The 17641-nt window shown below is 54.0% G+C and overlaps 1 protein-coding gene across 5 annotated transcripts in view; it reads left to right on the forward strand.

The window, feature by feature from the left end:
* Nucleotides 1–13: 13 nt before the first annotated feature.
* Obsl1 (obscurin like 1) overlaps nt 14–17641 on the forward strand; it is a 27170-nt gene continuing 9542 nt past the window's right edge. For 2 of the 5 annotated variants that reach the window (XM_005361569.3, XM_026786371.1), the window contains exons 1-15: nt 14–1728; nt 3035–3304; nt 3382–3633; nt 3779–4081; nt 4235–4531; nt 6472–6744; nt 8621–8893; nt 9459–9731; nt 12468–12740; nt 13305–13580; nt 13656–13943; nt 14090–14365; nt 14924–15193; nt 15318–15590; nt 16558–16824. In XM_005361569.3, coding sequence (XP_005361626.2) covers nt 123–1728; nt 3035–3304; nt 3382–3633; nt 3779–4081; nt 4235–4531; nt 6472–6744; nt 8621–8893; nt 9459–9731; nt 12468–12740; nt 13305–13580; nt 13656–13943; nt 14090–14365; nt 14924–15193; nt 15318–15590; nt 16558–16824 — 5470 coding nt within the window. In that variant the 5' untranslated portion in view covers nt 14–122. Of the gene's footprint in view, nt 1729–3034; nt 3305–3381; nt 3634–3778; nt 4082–4234; nt 4532–6471; nt 6745–8620; nt 8894–9458; nt 9732–10101; nt 10388–12467; nt 12741–13304; nt 13581–13655; nt 13944–14089; nt 14366–14923; nt 15194–15317; nt 15591–16557; nt 16825–17641 lie in introns of those variants that run through there. The other 3 variants (XM_026786372.1, XM_005361570.2, XM_005361571.3) reach the window with 2 other exon arrangements.

The following is a 17641-nucleotide window of genomic DNA, read 5'->3' on the forward strand; positions in this document are numbered from 1 at the left end:
ACACACACACACACACACACACACACACACACACACACGATTGAGAGTCGACATCAGGGCAGGACATCAGGTTATCAGATACCACAGGTGCCTGGGTGCTAAGGTTGGCCAATCATGAGTTCATGAAAGTGTCATTTGTCAAGAAAACAGAATGCACCAACCCCCTCAGACTTTCTGGGGCCCCTTTCAACCACACAACTGCTAGGACCAACGTGGGAGGGAAGCCCTGGGTCTGGAGGTCTGGGCCGAGGGCAGGTGGTCCCGCCTGCTCTATACTTAGCCTGGAGGAGCCAGTCTGGGCTCTTGTCCTCCAGCTGTGTCATCAGAGAATATTTTTGGGATTGGCAGCTGCAAGCGCCTCAGGCACTCAGGCCCAAGCCTGGCCGGCAGTTGGGGACCTGGCGGCTGGAGGTGGGAGGGAGGAGGGGAAAGAGGCCCAGGCTGTGGGAGGGGGCTGGGAAGAGAGGCTCCTGAGAGCAGGAAGCCAGGCCGCGGGCAGACTAGGCTCCAGGGCCCCTCGCTGCACAAGCAAACAGGAAGGACTGCCCCCTGAGTTCTGGGCTCCGGGCCCGGGAATCGCCGCGCAGCAGGGCTGCAGCTCGGGTCGAGGAAAAGGAGGCGGGCGGGCACCGGAGTTCCACGGGTCCGCGTGCTTGCTCCACCACGCTCCGACCTCGGCTCCCGGCCTTCCCGCTCGCCCAGGCGGGCCATCTGCTGCGGCCGCGATGAAGGCTGACTCAGGGGATCAGGGAAGCCCCCCGTGTTTCCTGCGCTTCCCGCGGCCCGTGCGGGTGGTAAGTGGTGCCGAGGCCGAGCTCAAATGCGTGGTCCTGGGGGAGCCGCCGCCCACTGTCTTGTGGGAGAAAGGCGGGCAGCAGCTGATGGCCTCGGAGCGCCTGAGCTTCCCGGAGGACGGCGCAGAGCACAGCCTGCTGCTGAGCGGCGCTCTGCCCACCGACGCCGGGGTCTACGTGTGCCGCGCCCGCAACGCGGCCGGAGAGGCCTACGCAGCGGCCGCCGTGACCGTGCTGGAGCCCCCCGCTCCAGAGCCGGAGCCCCAGCCCTCTGATAACCCGCTGCCGCCTCCGGGCACCGGGGAGAGCGCCCCGGTGTTCCTAACAGGGCCCCAATCCCTGTGGGTGTTGCGCGGGGCGGAGGTGGTGCTGACGTGCCAGGTGGGAGGCCTCCCAGAGCCCAAGCTGTACTGGGAGAAGGATGGGATGGCCTTGGACGAAGTGTGGGACAGCAGCCACTTCGCGCTGGAGCCGGGCAGTGGCCGGGGTGCGAGCCTGACGCTGCGGATCCAGGCTGCCCGGCTGCCCGATTCCGGGGTGTACGTGTGCCACGCCCGCAACGCGCACGGTCACGCGCAGGCCGGTGCGCTGCTCCAGGTGCACCAGCCCCACGAGAGCCCGCCCCAGGACCCGGATGAGCCCCCTGTACCCGTAGTGGAGCCTCTCAAGTGCGCACCCAAGACCTTCTGGGTGAACGAGGGCAAGCATGCCAAGTTCCGCTGCTACGTGATGGGCAAGCCGGAGCCCGAGATCGAATGGCACTGGGAGGGCCGTCCTCTGCTCCCCGACCGCCGCCGCCTCATGTACCGCGACCGCGACGGTGGCTTTGTACTTAAGGTGCTCTACTGCCAGGCCAAAGACCGTGGGCTCTATGTGTGCGCAGCGCGCAACTCGGCAGGCCAGACACTCAGCGCAGTCCAGCTGCACGTGAAAGGTAGAGCGCTGGTCACACACACACACCCCCTAGTGTTCTCAGAGGTCCTCCTTGCTCTTGTCCACCTCCGTGTACTGGGGGAATATTGAATTCACATTTCTTACCTGCCTCCCACCCTCAGGGGTGCGAATTTAGACGTCTCCAGTACACTTCTGTAATTCTTAGCACACTACCCAGGCAGATGTTGAAAACCACTAAATTTAGGAATAGATGACTATGTGTAAACTTCCCAGGCCTACGCTGCCATCCTTTGCTCTTTTAGGCATCCTTTCCCAACTGGATTCCCATCAGTCAAAGATAAAAGGAGCTTTTGATGGGTGTAAATAACTAAGGCTAAATTAGTAACGTGCCAGTCAATGAGAACAAGGGAGCTGCTGTACTGAAAACACATTTGAAGTGGAGGCTGTGTTCACAGCTTCAGGCCCTGAATCTGTTGGGAAGGCCCCGTGCAAACCTAGCTGGTGCAACTACTCCTTCACAGGGGAGATAAACTTGCTAGAGGAAAAGTTCCCGGGCAATCTCTATTCTTTTTTTTTTTCTATTCTTTCATTAATCTGTTTACGTTTGAAAGAAGATGAAAGCAAAGGGGGGGGCTACCTAACATGGTTTCAGTACTCATGAACAGAAAAGGTAGAGAAAACAAAACACGCTCTAAAGTCACCCTGGAAGCTGAAGTTCTCCCTAATAGGATTTGATCCCAGCTCGAGGGATTGCTCTGTCACTGGTTGTACCTAAGCTTCTCCTTTCAAGGGAAACATGTTGAGAAGTTCCCTTGAGTCCTGCCAGGCACGTAACCAAGTGTGTGGTACCTGAGCTGTGGCAGTGTCCTCACAGGCACAACTCAATGTGCCCAAACTTTGCAGGCCAGTGCAGAAGTGGACTACCTCAAGAAAGTAAGGGAACTTCCCCAAGGGGCACAAAAACTTGTTTCCCCAGCACAACTTAGCTCCCTGGTGGTTTCCTATTTCTGAAATAGGCTTTTGCAAAGCTTAGAGTGCTATTAAGGTAAAATTCAATGCAGACCCTTGCAGAATTAGGGGAAAGTTGGAGAGTTAGGGAAGAGTTTGAAAGTTCACTGATCTGGCTCAGCTATGCCCTCCCTTTCCCATTTAACACACAAGCAAACTGCTGCGGTACTCAAGGTGACATAACTGCTGAGCATCAGGGTCACGCTGGAAATCAGGCCATCTAACTCTGCTGGGAATTTGGCTGCCATCCTCCTTCTGGGAAGAGCAAGTAATGCATGTTACCAGTCCTCCTCAGCTAGCTTCTTCTGAGTCTTCTCTGGCTCTCCTCTATTCTACAGAGCCCCGCCTCCGGTTCACAAGGCCCCTCCAGGATGTGGAGGGCCGAGAGCATGGGATTGTGGTGCTGGAGTGTAAAGTTCCCAACTCCCGAATCCCCACGGCCTGGTTCCGAGAGGACCAACGCCTGTTGCCCTGCCGCAAGTACGAGCAGATCGAGGAGGGCACCGTGAGGCGCCTCATCATCCACAGGCTGAAGGCGGATGATGATGGCGTCTACCTGTGTGAGATGCGGGGTCGAGTGCGCACGGTGGCCAATGTGACGGTCAAAGGTCAGCTGGCCAGTGGGAGGAGGCTGAGGCCGGTGGTGTCTAGATCCTGGGCTGATGGGTTCCCGTCCGCCTCTCAGGACCCATCTTGAAGCGCTTACCCCGGAAGCTTGATGTCCTGGAGGGAGAGAATGCCGTGCTGCTGGTGGAGACCCGAGAAGCTGGGGTCCAGGGGTGCTGGAGCCACGACGGGGAGGAGCTGCCAGCCACCTGCCAGAGCAGTTGTGGTCATATGCATGCCCTGGTCCTTCCAGGGGTGACCCGAGAAGATGCTGGCGAGATCACCTTCAGCCTGGGCAACTCTCGTACCACCACCCTGCTCAGAGTCAAATGTGAGAGCACTGAGCCCTGTAAACAGCAGGATCAGGGCAGGAGGGTAGCCCCTGGCTGGGTCCTGGGTTGGCAAAGTGGGTTGAAAGCAGAAATGTTGTTGGGGGCTTGTGCAGGGCTCAAGTGAGAATCTCGCCTTTGTCCCAGGTGTCAAGCACAGTCCTCCTGGGCCCCCCGTATTGGTTGAGATGTTCAAAGGCCAAAAGAACACAGTCCTGCTGACCTGGAAACCCCCCGAGCCGCCCCCAGAGACGTCCTTCATCTACCGCCTAGAGCGGCAGGAAGTTGGGTCTGAAGATTGGGTCCAGTGCTTCAGCATTGAGAAAGCCGGAGCCGTAGAGGTACCGGGGGACTGTGTACCTGCCGAGGGTGACTACCGCTTTCGCATCTGCACAGTCAGTGAACATGGCCGCAGTCCTCATGTCGTGTTCAATGGCTCCGCTCACCTCGGTGAGTTAATCCTTTGCCCTTCAGTGTCTGTACCCCGGGTCATGTCCTCCCTTCTCTGACTCTCTGACTAATGGTGTTCTTCCATCTGCCAGCTTCTGTCCTCTCTGTCCCTTTCTGGTTCTAACAGCCATACCCTGTCTCTCCCTGTCCCAGTACCCACAGCTCGCCTGGTGTCAGGCCTGGAGGATGTGCAGGTGTATGATGGGGAAGATGCCGTCTTCTCCCTTGATCTGTCCACCATCATCCAGGGCACTTGGTTCCTTAATGGGGAACAGCTCAAGAGCACTGAGACGGAAGGCCAGGTGGAGCCTGGAGCCCTGCGCTACCGGGTGGAGCAGAAGGGTTTGCAGCACAGACTCATCCTGCAAGCTGTCAGGCACCAGGACAGTGGAGCCCTGGTAGGCTTCAGCTGCCCTGGTGTGCAAGACTCTGCAGCTCTCACTATCCAAGGTGGGTACCGGTAGACACCTAGGCTGCGCCTGTTTCTCGTAGCTGGGCTGGAAGAATAGGGGTCTTCGTGATGGGCTCCAATTGAGAGTTCCGGTGTTCAGGAAGCCACTTTCAACTTGCAGCATATAGAGCTTCGCTTAGAGTGTCATTTCTATTCTTTGGATTGCCTTACTTTGCAGTAATTCTGTCACGTTGGGTTGGGGTATAGCCCAGTGGGACAACATCGCCTAGCATGTGTAAGGCCTTGGGTCCAGCTCTATAACACCAAAGAATAATCCCATTTGAGAGATGTGGATCACTGCCTGCTTTCTGTCTGCTTGTCTGATTGCCAACACTGTCTCCTAGTGTTTACCTTGAGCCAGGCACAGCATGATCCTTTTGATGGCCCTATAAAACAGGTTCTTCTGTCATTTGTACTTTGCACAGAGGCAGGCACAGAGAGGTTAAATGGCCGCTAGGATCCCCACCCTCCCATCCCCTCATCCCCACCCTCCCATCCCCTCATCCCCACTCCACCCCACACACCGTGCTTCCTTTGGAACAAGGAAGGAAGGGAATGTATCATCACTCAGGATTGAGGGAGGGGGTGCTAAAAATTCAAGGGCCATTGTAGCATTTAGCTGTCTTGTTATTGCTAGAAAACCAGAGACCTTACAGTGGTAAACTAGAGAATCAGAAGTAGAGAGCAGAGGCAGAAATTATCAAGAGCAGCGTTTCTACATTAACCCAGGACCACTAAGACCAGAGGCACCAGGAGAGACGGGCTCTGTAACACTTCATAGGTATGCTGGGCCGTGGTGGTATAAGCCTTTAATCCCAGAACATGGGAGGCAGAAGCAGACAGATCTCTGCCAGTTTGAGGCCACCTCGGTCTACAGAGCGAGTTCCAAGACAGGCTCCAAAGCTACACAGAGAAACCCTGTCTCGAAAAACAAATAAATAAACAAATAAACAGGCAAATAAATAAAATTCTGAAAAATCAACAAAAAAATAAATAAAAAAGAATTCTGACAAACAAGTAAATAAACAGAATTCTTAGGTATAATAAACCACTACTCTTAAGCAGTGACCTAAAAGCCTGACTTGGCTTGTCCTGCTTTCTGTTGCCATAACAGAACTGTTGATACTGGGTACTTTTCTTAGCTCACGGTTCTGGAAACTCAAAGTCCAAAGTTGGTCGGTTCCATCGGTTCAGTTTCTAGTGACCCCTGCCTCCAACCTTTCCCTAAGTCAGAACATGACGAGGAAGTAGAAAGGCTGTCAAGACATCAGGAAGCAATACTTGGGGTGAACCAGCTTTGCGACAGTGTACTCAAGAGCTGACGGGTCCTGGGGACTCCTCCCACCAAGCTCACCACGTCTGGGGCTTCCTGGTCCTCCTCCTCTCCTTTCATTGTTTGTTTTGTGCTTTTTGTCATTCGTGGTGGTGGGGGGGGTGGAGTGGGGGTGGTGGTGGTGGTGGTGGTGGTGGTGGTGGTGGTGGTGGTGGTGGTGGTGGTGGTTTAGGGTTTGTGTGTCGGGGGAGGGTGGGTGGGTTTTGGTTTTAAGAAGGTGTCTCACTATGTAGCCCTGCACCACCACACCCTGACCTAGGCTTCCCCTCTTAAAGGTTCCAAACATCGCCACCCTGAGGACCACATTTCCATCACATAGACCTTTCAGTGATAACTCAGATCCTATCCAAGCATAGCAAAGCCCAATCTTTTTTCCAAGTACAGGAAATTGAACTTTGTACCTTCTGTGTGTGCTTGACAGATGCCTGGCCTCTGTCCTCTTCTCCTTTGACCTCAGACCTGCTTTGGAAAACCTTGACACCTGGGCTTTAGTCACTGACAGCAGCTGTCTTCCTATGTGTTCACCCCTACACAAGCACAGCTGCTGGGGAGAGGATGCTTATTCAAACAGAATAGACCAAAGTGACCAGCTTTCTCTCCATGCAGAAAGCCCAGTGCACATCCTGAGTCCCAAGGACAAAGTGTCGCTGACCTTTACAACCTCTGAACGGGTAGTGCTGACCTGTGAGCTCTCAAGAGTGGACTTTCCAGCAACCTGGTACAAGGATGGGCAGAGAGTGGAGGAGAATGAGTCACTTATAGTAAAGATGGATGGGCGCAAACACCGACTGATCCTGCCTGAGGCTCAAGTCCGAGACAGTGGTGAATTTGAATGCAGAACCGAAGGGGTCTCAGCCTTCTTCAGCATCACTGTTCAAGGTCAGGAACCATGCTGCTGAGGCTGATTCTGGGGGCTTTGTAACCCCTGCTCCTGGTTTGGTGGCGGTCCCCTTGTAAGGAGGGCTTGTTATATGCTTCATTTTGTGGTATTTGGGTGTGGCCTAGGGCCTTGTGGGTGCAAGGTGAGTACTGCTTAGGTTTATCCCTGGTCTTACATTTACGTCTTTAATCTCTCGTGTATCCACATCATCAAGCACACTTGCTCACCAATGCATGCACACCTTCTGCTGGAGTGGGTGAGGGAGCTAAATGCTCCTGAGGGAAGAAGGGAGTGGCTGGCGTTTATTGAGAACCTACTGTGGGGCTAGAGCTATTTTGCACCGATGCTCTTTTGTTTAATTTCCACAACTCATAAAGGTATAATCTCAGCCAGGCAGTGGTAGCACACACCTTTAACCCCAGCACTCAACTCAGGAGGCAAAGGCAGGCGGATCTCTGTGAGTTCGAGGCCAACCTGGTCTACAGAACGAGTTTTGGGATAGCTAGGGCTGTTACAGAATAATTACGACTTCACTGTCATCACATAGCCAGCAAAGATGGTGCCTCGGAATCACACCCAGGCTTGGATTTTTCCTACTACTCATGGTGGTTGAAGTATGCAGAGGTATTAAGTATATTGGTCTAGTGGTTCCTATCAGACAGGTGCATGCAAGACTCTTTTTGCAAATCACGTACCCGGGACCCCTGAGATATCCAGAGTGGAGACATCCAGGTCTGAGCCTGGGGGAATCTTCTTTTTAGAAAGCTGACAGGAACTCCTCAAGGTGGCACATGCAGATTTGAGGCCAGCCTTGGCATTGTGAGGCACTCTATCTTCAAAGAAGGGAGGAAAGAGCCGGGTGGTGGTGGCCTAAACTTTTAATCCCAACACTCAGGAGTCAGTGGTAGGGAATCTCTGTGAGTTCGAGGCCAGCCTGGTCTACTGAGCTAGTTCCAGGACAGCCAGGGCTAAACAGAGAAATCCTGTCTCGATAAACAAAGCCACACACACACACACACACACACACACACACACACACACACACACACACACACACAAAGGGAGGGAGCCGACTCTCAAGGACGGTGGCTTAAGAGCTACTGATCTCTTTGCACAGAAATCCTGCTTCAACTCCATTACCAGGAGACTTCGTAACCCCAATCTGATTATGATCTGTGTCAGGGAACTCACTATCCATGTTAATCTGTTTTCTGTCACTGTAATGAAATACCTGAGACATTCAATGAAATTAAGAAAAGGTTTGTTGGGGGTTTCCGACCCCAAGACCAAGTGGACCCATTGTTTTGAGACCGTGATGAGGGTGCTCGATGACAAAGGCAGGGTTGAATGTGGCAGAACAAATTGCTCATCTTCATGGTCAGGAAGTAGGAGGGGAAGGGGCTGGGATCCCACCAACCCCCTGGAAGTCGGGCCCCAGTGACTTAAGGTTTTCCCATCTGATCACGCCACAACATCATGATCGCACCAGACCGGCCTGCAAGCCCTTAACACCTGGGCCTTGAAGATACCGCCTAAATACAAAACACAGCATTGCCCAGTGGAGTAGTTGCTTGGCGCTGGCTAAATCATCCTCCAGACCGTCTTCTTGTCCTGTCCTTCTGAAGGACACAGTAAACCCAGCCACATGCCTGTGATTGTGATCTGCCTTTGGCCTCTGTTACTATTGGATGCCACTCAGCTGCCTTTGGGGATCTTTGGATCACTCGGGGCCATTTCATCTTCCGTCATAGCTAAGCTGCCTTGCCGTCAGGGTCTGCTGCATGCCAGGGCTTTGGTAACCCCGCTGCCTTACCCCCAGTGTCCTCAACTCCTGATTAAGGGGGTGTTTATGACCCATCTCTCTTCCCCATCCAGACCCCCCGGTGCACATTGTGGCCCCCCGGGACCATGTGTTTGTACATGCCATCACTTCCGAGTGCGTCATGCTGACCTGTGAGGTAGATCGAGAGGACGCCCCTGTGCACTGGTACAAGGATGGGCAGGAGGTGGAGCAGAGTGACTTCGTGGTGCTGGAGAATGAAGGGCCCCATCACCGCCTGGTGCTGCCTGCAGCCCAGCCCTCCGATGGGGGCGAGTTTCAGTGCGTCGCAGGAGACGAACGTGCCTACTTCACTGTCACCATCACAGGTGGGACCAGCTAGAGCAGCTAGCACACACACTCCTGCATGTCACACTTCAAGCCTCCGCTAGCCTCCCTACGTGGTCTAGTCCCAAGCACACCAGTCCTGGCTCCTCATCCGCAGCGGAGCCCTGCCTTCGCCATCTTCCAGGAGCCCCCGCTAAGAGGGTTCCTTGGGGACAGTAGTTCTGTTATAAAGCAGGTGTTAGGAGGTGTGGAAGGGGTCAGAAAACTGAGACCCAGTCTTCTCCCACATTTTATTTTTTATACTGTCCTTGTCTCCTCCACCCCGAGAATGTGAACTGCTCCCACAGCTAAAGTTGACACCACAGTCCCCATTATGCAGCTCCCACACAAAGCTTGGTGAGCTTTGGAGATAGTGGTCCTGTCGTTCTGCCCGTGGTGGCTGTGTTTAGGATTATGCAGCTCTAGCTGTGACTGCCTACAGAGTGACTTCTGCTTCGACACACAGCAGACTTTCAAAGCAAAGCAGACAGGCACGCACCAGGAAGGGTAGCAGGGCACCCCAGTCCCACCCCGTCTGGCCTAGCAACAGCTGTCTCTGTCCTTCAGACGTTTCTTCGTGGATCGTGTACCCCAGTGGCAAAGTGTATGTGGCAGCCGTACGCCTAGAGCGAGTGGTGCTGACCTGTGAACTGTGCCGGCCCTGGGCTGAGGTGCGCTGGACCAAAGATGGGGAGGAGGTAGTGGAGAGCCCAGCCCTGCTCCTGGAGAAGGAAGACACCATCCGCCGCCTGGTGCTGCCCTCCGTCCAGCTTGAGGACTCCGGAGAGTACTTGTGCGAAATCGATGACGAGTCGGCTTCCTTCACCGTCAGCGTCACAGGTGTGGGCCCACCCCAGCCCCCAGAGTCACCAGAGGACAACCCTGAGTATGAAGGGTGTTGAGTAGCTATTTCCTCACATGGCCACATCCTGGTGTCAGGGAAAGAAGTGTGGGTTGAGGTGCATGCACCAGTGCCCCTGCTGGAAAGAACCTGGAACCCCAATTGGAAGAAATAGGCCCTTCTCCAGTGTCAAGGCCATGTCTAGCTGTGCTCCCCCAGCTCACTGACTAACACCATCTGGGTTGGTCCCTCGGCTCCTGGTCAGAGAGCTGCCAGCCTAGCTAGGAAGACAGTTGTTAACCAGGGGTCGCAAACAGGGAGACCCTTGGTCCCTGTGCAGCCCACAGATACGTTTTGTTTGGCCTGCAGAGTCATACCCAAGTCAGGACAGTCCAAATAACAACCCGGAGTTATGCGTCCTCTTGAAAAAGCCGAAGACCCGCCGGCTCTGGTCCCGTTTCCCCCCATGGCGACGAACAGCTGGCACTGAGTAGCAGCTGCCCCATAGTATGGGGCCCCCATCCCTCTGTTCCACCCACCCTGACATTCCTGCCTCTCCCCAGACTTCTTGAGCTATTGATTCAACCCGACTTGGCCTCCACAGTTGGCGACCACTGTTTTAAACCAATAAACACACCAATGAACACTCCAAGACACCTGTGATAACTGATAAGCCTGCTAAGGGTCCAGGGCTCAACAGAGCAGCCAGGCAGGGAGTACCTGGGAGAAAGTCACCCAGGGTAACTGCAATAAAAGCTGGGCTTCATATACTCAGCAGCATATGAACAGACATGCATTTCCTTCCCAAAGGGCACAGCATAGCAAGAAGTCAGACACATGTCAGGGTAGGCTGTCAGGGACTGCACAGGACTTCTAGGGCTTGCGATTGCTATCCTGGTCAGGGTAATGAAGATATTTACTTATTAAACTGAGCTGAGTTATGGGTAGGCAGAGAATATTCTAGGTAGACGTACAGGATAGCTAGAAGTGATGTTGGTGTATACCAGAGACTTTGGGATGGTCGTGGGGGTTTTAGGCAGTTCTGCGCATCACAAAAGAACCCCAGTGGCCACACTGGACAAACCACCCTATTGTTCATGGCCCTGTTACCTTCTTCCCTGGCCTGCCCAAGGAGTCATGCTGAGGCCGAGGCGCTCAGGGACCCCAGTTAAGGAGAACACAGTGGCAACAAGGCTGTGCACACATTCTGTTTGAGAGGCAGCCACCGTCACTCTCTCGTTCCCAGCCTGGCCAGACATAACAGCCACAGCCATAAAGTAGCAGGTGCCCCACAGGAAGTTCACACAGATACCACTTCACCTCCAGGCCAGAGTGGGTCTGCTCCCACACCCAGTGAGTTCTGCTGTTGTAGCTTCCCTCCAGCTCACTGCCTCAACCTGTTCCACAGCCCAGGAAGCTGCCTCCTGTAATCTTCTGTCCTTGCCATGACTGGATCAGACACTTTGTGAAAATCCCATGTGTGGAGGGGTGCTCCACCAGCTCAAGGCTGCGGTGTGCTGTGGTTGGGTCCCTCCCTGAGCTTCTGAAAAATTCCGTGTCTGGAAAGCTATCAGTTCTCCAGTCCTGCCACTAGGGGGCGAGGTGTACTTTAGTCTTTGAAACTTGATTCCCAGGGGAGCAAGAGGGCATGGCATTGAGGCAGGCTTGGGCTTGCTGACCGTTGAATAATATTGACTTGGTTCCTTTTCTGTGGAGAAGTGGTCTGTGCTGGGGATGAGATCCCTGGGACAGCGTGTAGCATCCTTGGGGAACTTTTTGATGAGTATGAGCAACTCTGGTGTACAAGTACAAAAGGTTTTCCCTAGTGGCTGCTAGCTTGGGCTTGGGTTCCCTCCCACTGCAGGCAGCAGGAGAGCCTGCCTGGAACAGAAAGTGCTTCCTCCTGCCCCCAGGAGCTGGAGTCATTGCTTAATCATTCCATGCCTTAGTTCTTACACCTGGAAAATGGAGACAGCGTAGTACTTTTCTCCAGACATCACTGGGAGGCTAACCATGCAGAGAGCGCTTAGCGCCATCGCTAGAACATTAGGAAGGAAGGATCTGTTCTTACAGACCCTGACCATCCCTTGTGCACAATTTTGAGAGCCCCCAAACCCTCAAAAGGCCCGTTAAAAGGTCAACAGTAGTCTGATATGGTGGTATGTGTCTTTAATCCCAGCACTCGGGGAGGCAGAGGCAGATAAAGCTCTGTGTGCTCCAGGCTATTCTGGTCAACACAGTGAGTTTCAGAGTGGCCAGGGCTATGTAGTAAGACCATTTCTCAAAGAAAAAAAAAATGAGGAGAAAGGAAGGAAGAAAAGTTTGGTAGTCAAATTTATTTCACTAAAACTGAGTTTAATTGCTACATACTTAATTGCTCCTTAATTATCTGGTTTATCTGGTAGGACTGGTACATCTGTATCTTTCTGAGATGTGACTATTATCTTTTAATATGTTTTGTCGAGGGGAAATACATTGCACAGCAAAAAGGTTAGCAGGAATAGTTTTAAGGGGTGGGGGCAGGGCCTGAAGGTGTTTTATAAATGAGAAATGCATCCTTTTTAGACTCCAAAATACTCTGAATTCTGCAAAGAGCTGACCCTAGGGGTTTCAGGGGACAGATCAGGGACCTGTTGTTACTATTATTACGCTACTCAGTACTCTGGACTGTTATTGCCGCATGGGCAACACGGCCCAGATCATGCCAGCTGGTAACACCTTTGTTTGCCCTGCAGAGCCTCCTGTGCGGATCATATACCCTCAGGATGAGGTGACCTTGGTTGCTGTGAGTTTGGAATGTGTGGTGCTGACGTGTGAACTGTCTCGAGAGGATGCTCCTGTGCGCTGGTATAAGGATGGGCTGGAGGTGGAGGAGAGCGAGGCCCTAGTGCTAGAGAGTGACGGGCCCCGTCGCCGCCTGGTGCTGCCTGCTGCCCAGCCGGAGGACGGGGGCGAGTTTGTGTGTGATGCTGGAGGTGACTCAGCCTTCTTCACTGTCACCGTCACAGGTGGGTAGCTTATGTGGGCATTTCCGGGGAGGTAGAGATAGGGTGCTACAGGGACAGGCACCAACCACACTTCTTCCCTACTCTTAGGGGGACCCCTGTTTTCCTTTCCCCATACCTCTGGTGTCTTCAGTTTTAACCATTAGAGAGATCAAGCTGGGACAATGACCACAGGCCCCAGCCCAGCAATTGGGATCATTCCTTTATTTTAGCAAATGCTTATCAAACAGCTACTATATGCTTGACACCATCCTAGATGCTGGTTACAAAGTGAGCCAGTGAACTACAGAAACTCATTGGGAAGGGATAGACAAGAGGGGGAGCAAAATAAATGGTTCATTGCGTAACCAAAGATAAGTGTGTCAGAGGCAGAGCACAGCATTGGAGGAAATTGGGATGGAGCTTGGGAGGAGTGACTCGATAGATATGGGTATGAGTTTGACTTGCCTCTGAGACCTTGGGCAAGTCCTTTTCCTCGTAGGAGTTCTCAGGTCCTTAGCTGTGAAGTGTATCGGAGAGTCAGGCAGCGGCCTTGAGTCAGAATCATGTGCCGCTTTCTCTGCCTAGCTCCACCAGAAAGGATTGTGCACCCGGCAGCCCGATCCCTGGATTTGCAGTTCGGGGCTCCAGGACATGTGGAGCTACGCTGCGAAGTGGCCCCAGCGGGGTCCCAGGTGCGCTGGTACAAGGACGGGCTAGAGGTGGAGGTGTCAGAGGCTCTGCAGCTGGGTGCCGAGGGGCCTGCCCGAACCCTCACCCTGCCCCACGCCCAGCCAGAGGATGCCGGGGAGTATGTGTGTGAGACCCGAGATGAGGCTGTAACCTTCAACGTCAGCCTGGCTGGTGGGTGTGCTGAGGCCAGCCTGGGGAGGGAAGGCAGGGGCTGGCTTAGGCTTACCTTCTCCTTTCTTTCTGCAGAACTGCCAGTGCAATTTCTGGCCCCAGAGGCAGCCCCGAGCCCGCTCTGTGTGGCTCCAGGGGAGCCAGTGGTGCTGAGCTGTGAACTGTCCCGAGCAAGCGCACAAGTGTTCTGGAGCCATAATGGGAGCCCGGTGCAGCAGGGCGAAGGGCTGGAGCTGAGAGCTGAGGGTCCTCGCCGAATCCTCTGCATCCAGGCTGCAGACCTAGGTCACGCAGGTGTCTACACCTGCCAGTCTGGGGCAGACCCAGGGGCCCCAAGTCTCAGCTTCAATGTCCAGGTGGCTGGTGAGTACAGCGTGGAAGAAAGCCTTAGTAGCATCCCGTACCCGGGACTCCCCCACTTTCCTAAAAATCCCCTTGCCCAGTTTCCCCAGTTTGCCTCCCTGCCCTCCTCGTTGCCCTCCCAGTGACCACTAGCTCTGACCCCACAGAGCCCCCGGTGCGGGTAGTGGCTCCCGAGGCAGCCCAGACGAGGGTTCGAAGCACCCCAGGCGGGGACCTAGAGCTGGTGGTGCACTTCTCCAGGCCAGGGGGCCCTGTGCGCTGGTACAAGGACGGGGAACGCCTGGTGAACCAGGGGCGGGTGCAGCTGGAACAAGCCGGGGCCAGGCAGGTGCTGCGGGTGCGGGGGGCACGGAGAGGGGACGCTGGGGAATACCTGTGTGACGTACCGCAGGACAGTCGCATCTTCATCGTCAGCGTGGAAGGTAACAGTGCACCCCTCACGCCCGCTGGTTTCTGGCACCCACAAAGACCACCTCCTGTCCTGGGCTCTCCTCCTCTACATCTCACCCAACCTGTTGTCTGTGGTTCCCACCGATGTGTGCATGACATCACCGAGAGAGCAAACTCCTTTTCCCAGGACCTAGTAGAGAACAGGGCCTCTAGAGTCAACTTGTTCAGGGTCCAACCCAGACTCTGCTCTCTGGGAATTGTGTGACATCAGCCAAGTTGTTTTACTTCTCTGAGCCCAAACTCTGAGCTGGAATAGCAAATAGGTTTCTATGACTATTAAGTGTTGTAATAGGGCCCATAGTAAATGATGTATTGGTACTAGAGACTTGGGAAGAGGTGTCAGGCTGGGACTGCAGGGAGCTTACGAAGGAATTGTTATCCTGGTCTTTGGGAGAATCCCCATGACCAACACACAGCAGAATCTCACTCAAGCTGTAGTATGGTGGGAGGATGAGGGCTGAGTCCTATGGAACAGATGAGGAGAGAGGGAGGAAGAGGTACCCAGTTCACTGCCTCACCCCTCCTTCCAGAACCCCCACCAGTGAGACTAGTCTCCGAACTGACCCCCCTGACGGTTCACGAGGGTGACGATGCCACATTCCAGTGTGAAGTTTCGACACCAGATGCCCAAGTCACCTGGCTACGCAATGGAGCCGAGGTCACTCCAGGGCCCCAGCTGCAGATAGTCCAGAATGGTTCGAGCCACACTTTGATCATCCAAGGCTGCCAACTCAAAGACACAGGGACCGTGACTGCACGAGTGGGAGCCACGGACACAAGCGCCAGGCTCCATGTTCGAGGTTTAGTGCCACTGAGTGTATAACACTCCATTCCCTGTAACCCTCTCCCAATCCTGGCCTAGTAGTGAGATAGCCAGCGCCAGCCTTCAGGGCTCCATGACCTTCTTCTTTCCTCCCCTTCCAGAGACAGAGCTGCTGTTCTTGCGGCGGCTACAGGATGTGCGAGCTGAAGAAGGTCAGGATGTGTGCCTTGAGGTAGAGACAGGCCGAGTGGGTGCCGCTGGAGCCATTCGCTGGTTACGAGGTGGGGAGCCTGTTCCCCTCGACTCTCACCTGACCACCGCCCAGGATGGCCGTGTCCACCGCCTCTCCATCCATGGTGTCCTACTTACCGACCAGGGTACCTACGGCTGCGAGAGCCACCACGATCGCACCCTGGCCAGGCTCAGTGTGAGGCGTGAGTGCCCTGCCTTCTCCTAATTCATCACCCACCTGGCTGGCCCAGAGTCCCCGAGACCCCCCCACCAAAGTGCCCCTTTCTGCTAAGGACAGTCTGCCCTGGCCATCCCAATCAGGGGTTAGAGCCTGAAGCCTCCCTGCTTGAAGCAAAGCATCTCTCTCTCTTTTTTTTTTTCTAATGTTTTCTGGTTACCTCAGAAGTCCGCATGGACTTTGCTTTCCGCCTCCCACTTCCAAGATGGCTTTATTATATTATAACATAAATGCTATACTCCAGAAAGGCTCTTTCTTCTGTATTTATTCTTCGGAAGAATGACTGGCTAATAGCACTTTTCACCCGCCACCCTATGCTGGAGCCCCCCACTACTTAGCTGCATGACTGACCCCACACAAGCTCTCTCGAACAAGTCTCCCTAAAAATGGGGCTGACCTCTCTACTCTAGAGATTTGAAGGAAGTTAGTGGAAATGTCAGGTCTTGGCGATTGGCTGTCATCAGTGATACGTGTTCATCACAGTGTGATCCAGGGTGTCACTGATCTTTATCTAGTGCAATAGGGAAAGCTGTGGTCAGCAAAAGTCAGAGCAGCTGTCAAAGATTATACAGTCCATATGCAAATTATATGTTAAAGCTAGGCTCCAATCCCAATGGGTCTGGCTTCAGATTTCCTGTTCCTTCCAATGTCACAGAACCCCACACCATTTGCCTTCCCACACTTCTCTCCCCTCCCCCCTAAACTCTTAACATTCCTTTTGTGTGTTTTCCTTTTCCTAACCTCCATACATCTCTCTCCTGACCAAATTGTGTCTGTCCTTTCCTCCCATCTACCCAGTCTAACTTCTATAGTTAGGGTCTCCCATTGAGTGCTGGGAGTGGTGTGGAGAGTGCTGAGGGCTGAGTGAACCCCTGAACCCTGCCCAAAGCTAGAGATACCATCCTCCCTCTCTCCTCATCTTCCCACACCAGCGCGGCAGCTGAGGGAACTTCGGCCTCTGGAGGATGTGACTGTCATTGAGGGGGGCAGCGCTACCTTCCAGCTGGAGCTGTCCCAGGAGGGAGTGACTGGAGAGTGGGCCCAGGGTGGAGTCCTGCTGCACCCAGGGCCCAAGTGCCACATTTATGCAGAAGGTCGTACTCACCGCTTAGTGCTCAGCCATCTAGGTCTGGCTGACTCAGGCTGTGTCTCCTTCACTGCGGATACCCTTCGCTGCGCTGCTCGGCTCTCAGTGAGAGGTGTGGCTAATTTCCTGTGTGTGACCACTGATCTAACCAACCGTGTGGCTCCTACTGACCACCCTGCCCAAGTGGGGAACCCCTGGACCCTTTGGATCTGTTTGGGCCCTTCTAATGAACACCTTGTGTATGACTGCTCAGTTGCCTGTAGCCCTGAAAACCGGTGCTACATTGAGCAATCCCGTGTCTCTGTGGTCCCTCTAGCCTATCTACCTGACTACTCTGAATCCGACTCAGTGATCCCCTTTGCTGCCTAAAATGTGCTCCTTGTCGTTCTTCCACTGAGGAGCCACTGAAGAGTGCTCTAGTATTGATTCTGCCTGAGGGCCTCCATTTTTCCAGCGCTGATGATTTCCCCATTAATCTCCTGTGGCATTAATGGACCTCATGCTGTGTGGAGTTTTTATGCGTCCTGTCCACCTCCCCCAAGCCCAGTGTCTTCTGCTATCCATTCCAGCTGTGTGGCCACTGCTGTCCATACATCTATGACTAATCCCTTGGGCATCTCTTCAGCTTCAACCATTTGCTTCCAGCCCCAGCATGTCCCCTGCTGACCACCTCATGTGACTTCCAGCTAGTCACTCCTACCCCGTTGACTCTCTGGCCCTGCTGTGTCTCCCATTTTCCAGCATCTCCTTTGAACTTCTGTCGTCCAGTGTCCTCCACTCACTAGTGACCTCTTCTGACGGCCTGCATGTGTCTGCCACTGACGTGTGTGTATGTGTGTGTATGTGTGTGTGTATGTGTGTGTGTGTGTGTGTTGTGTGTGTGTATGTGTGTGTGTTGTGTGTGTGTATGTGTGTGTATGTGTGTGTGT

The sequence above is a fragment of the Microtus ochrogaster genome, linkage group LG4, assembly GCF_000317375.1.
Source record: "Microtus ochrogaster isolate Prairie Vole_2 linkage group LG4, MicOch1.0, whole genome shotgun sequence".
Taxonomy (NCBI): domain Eukaryota; kingdom Metazoa; phylum Chordata; class Mammalia; order Rodentia; family Cricetidae; genus Microtus; species Microtus ochrogaster.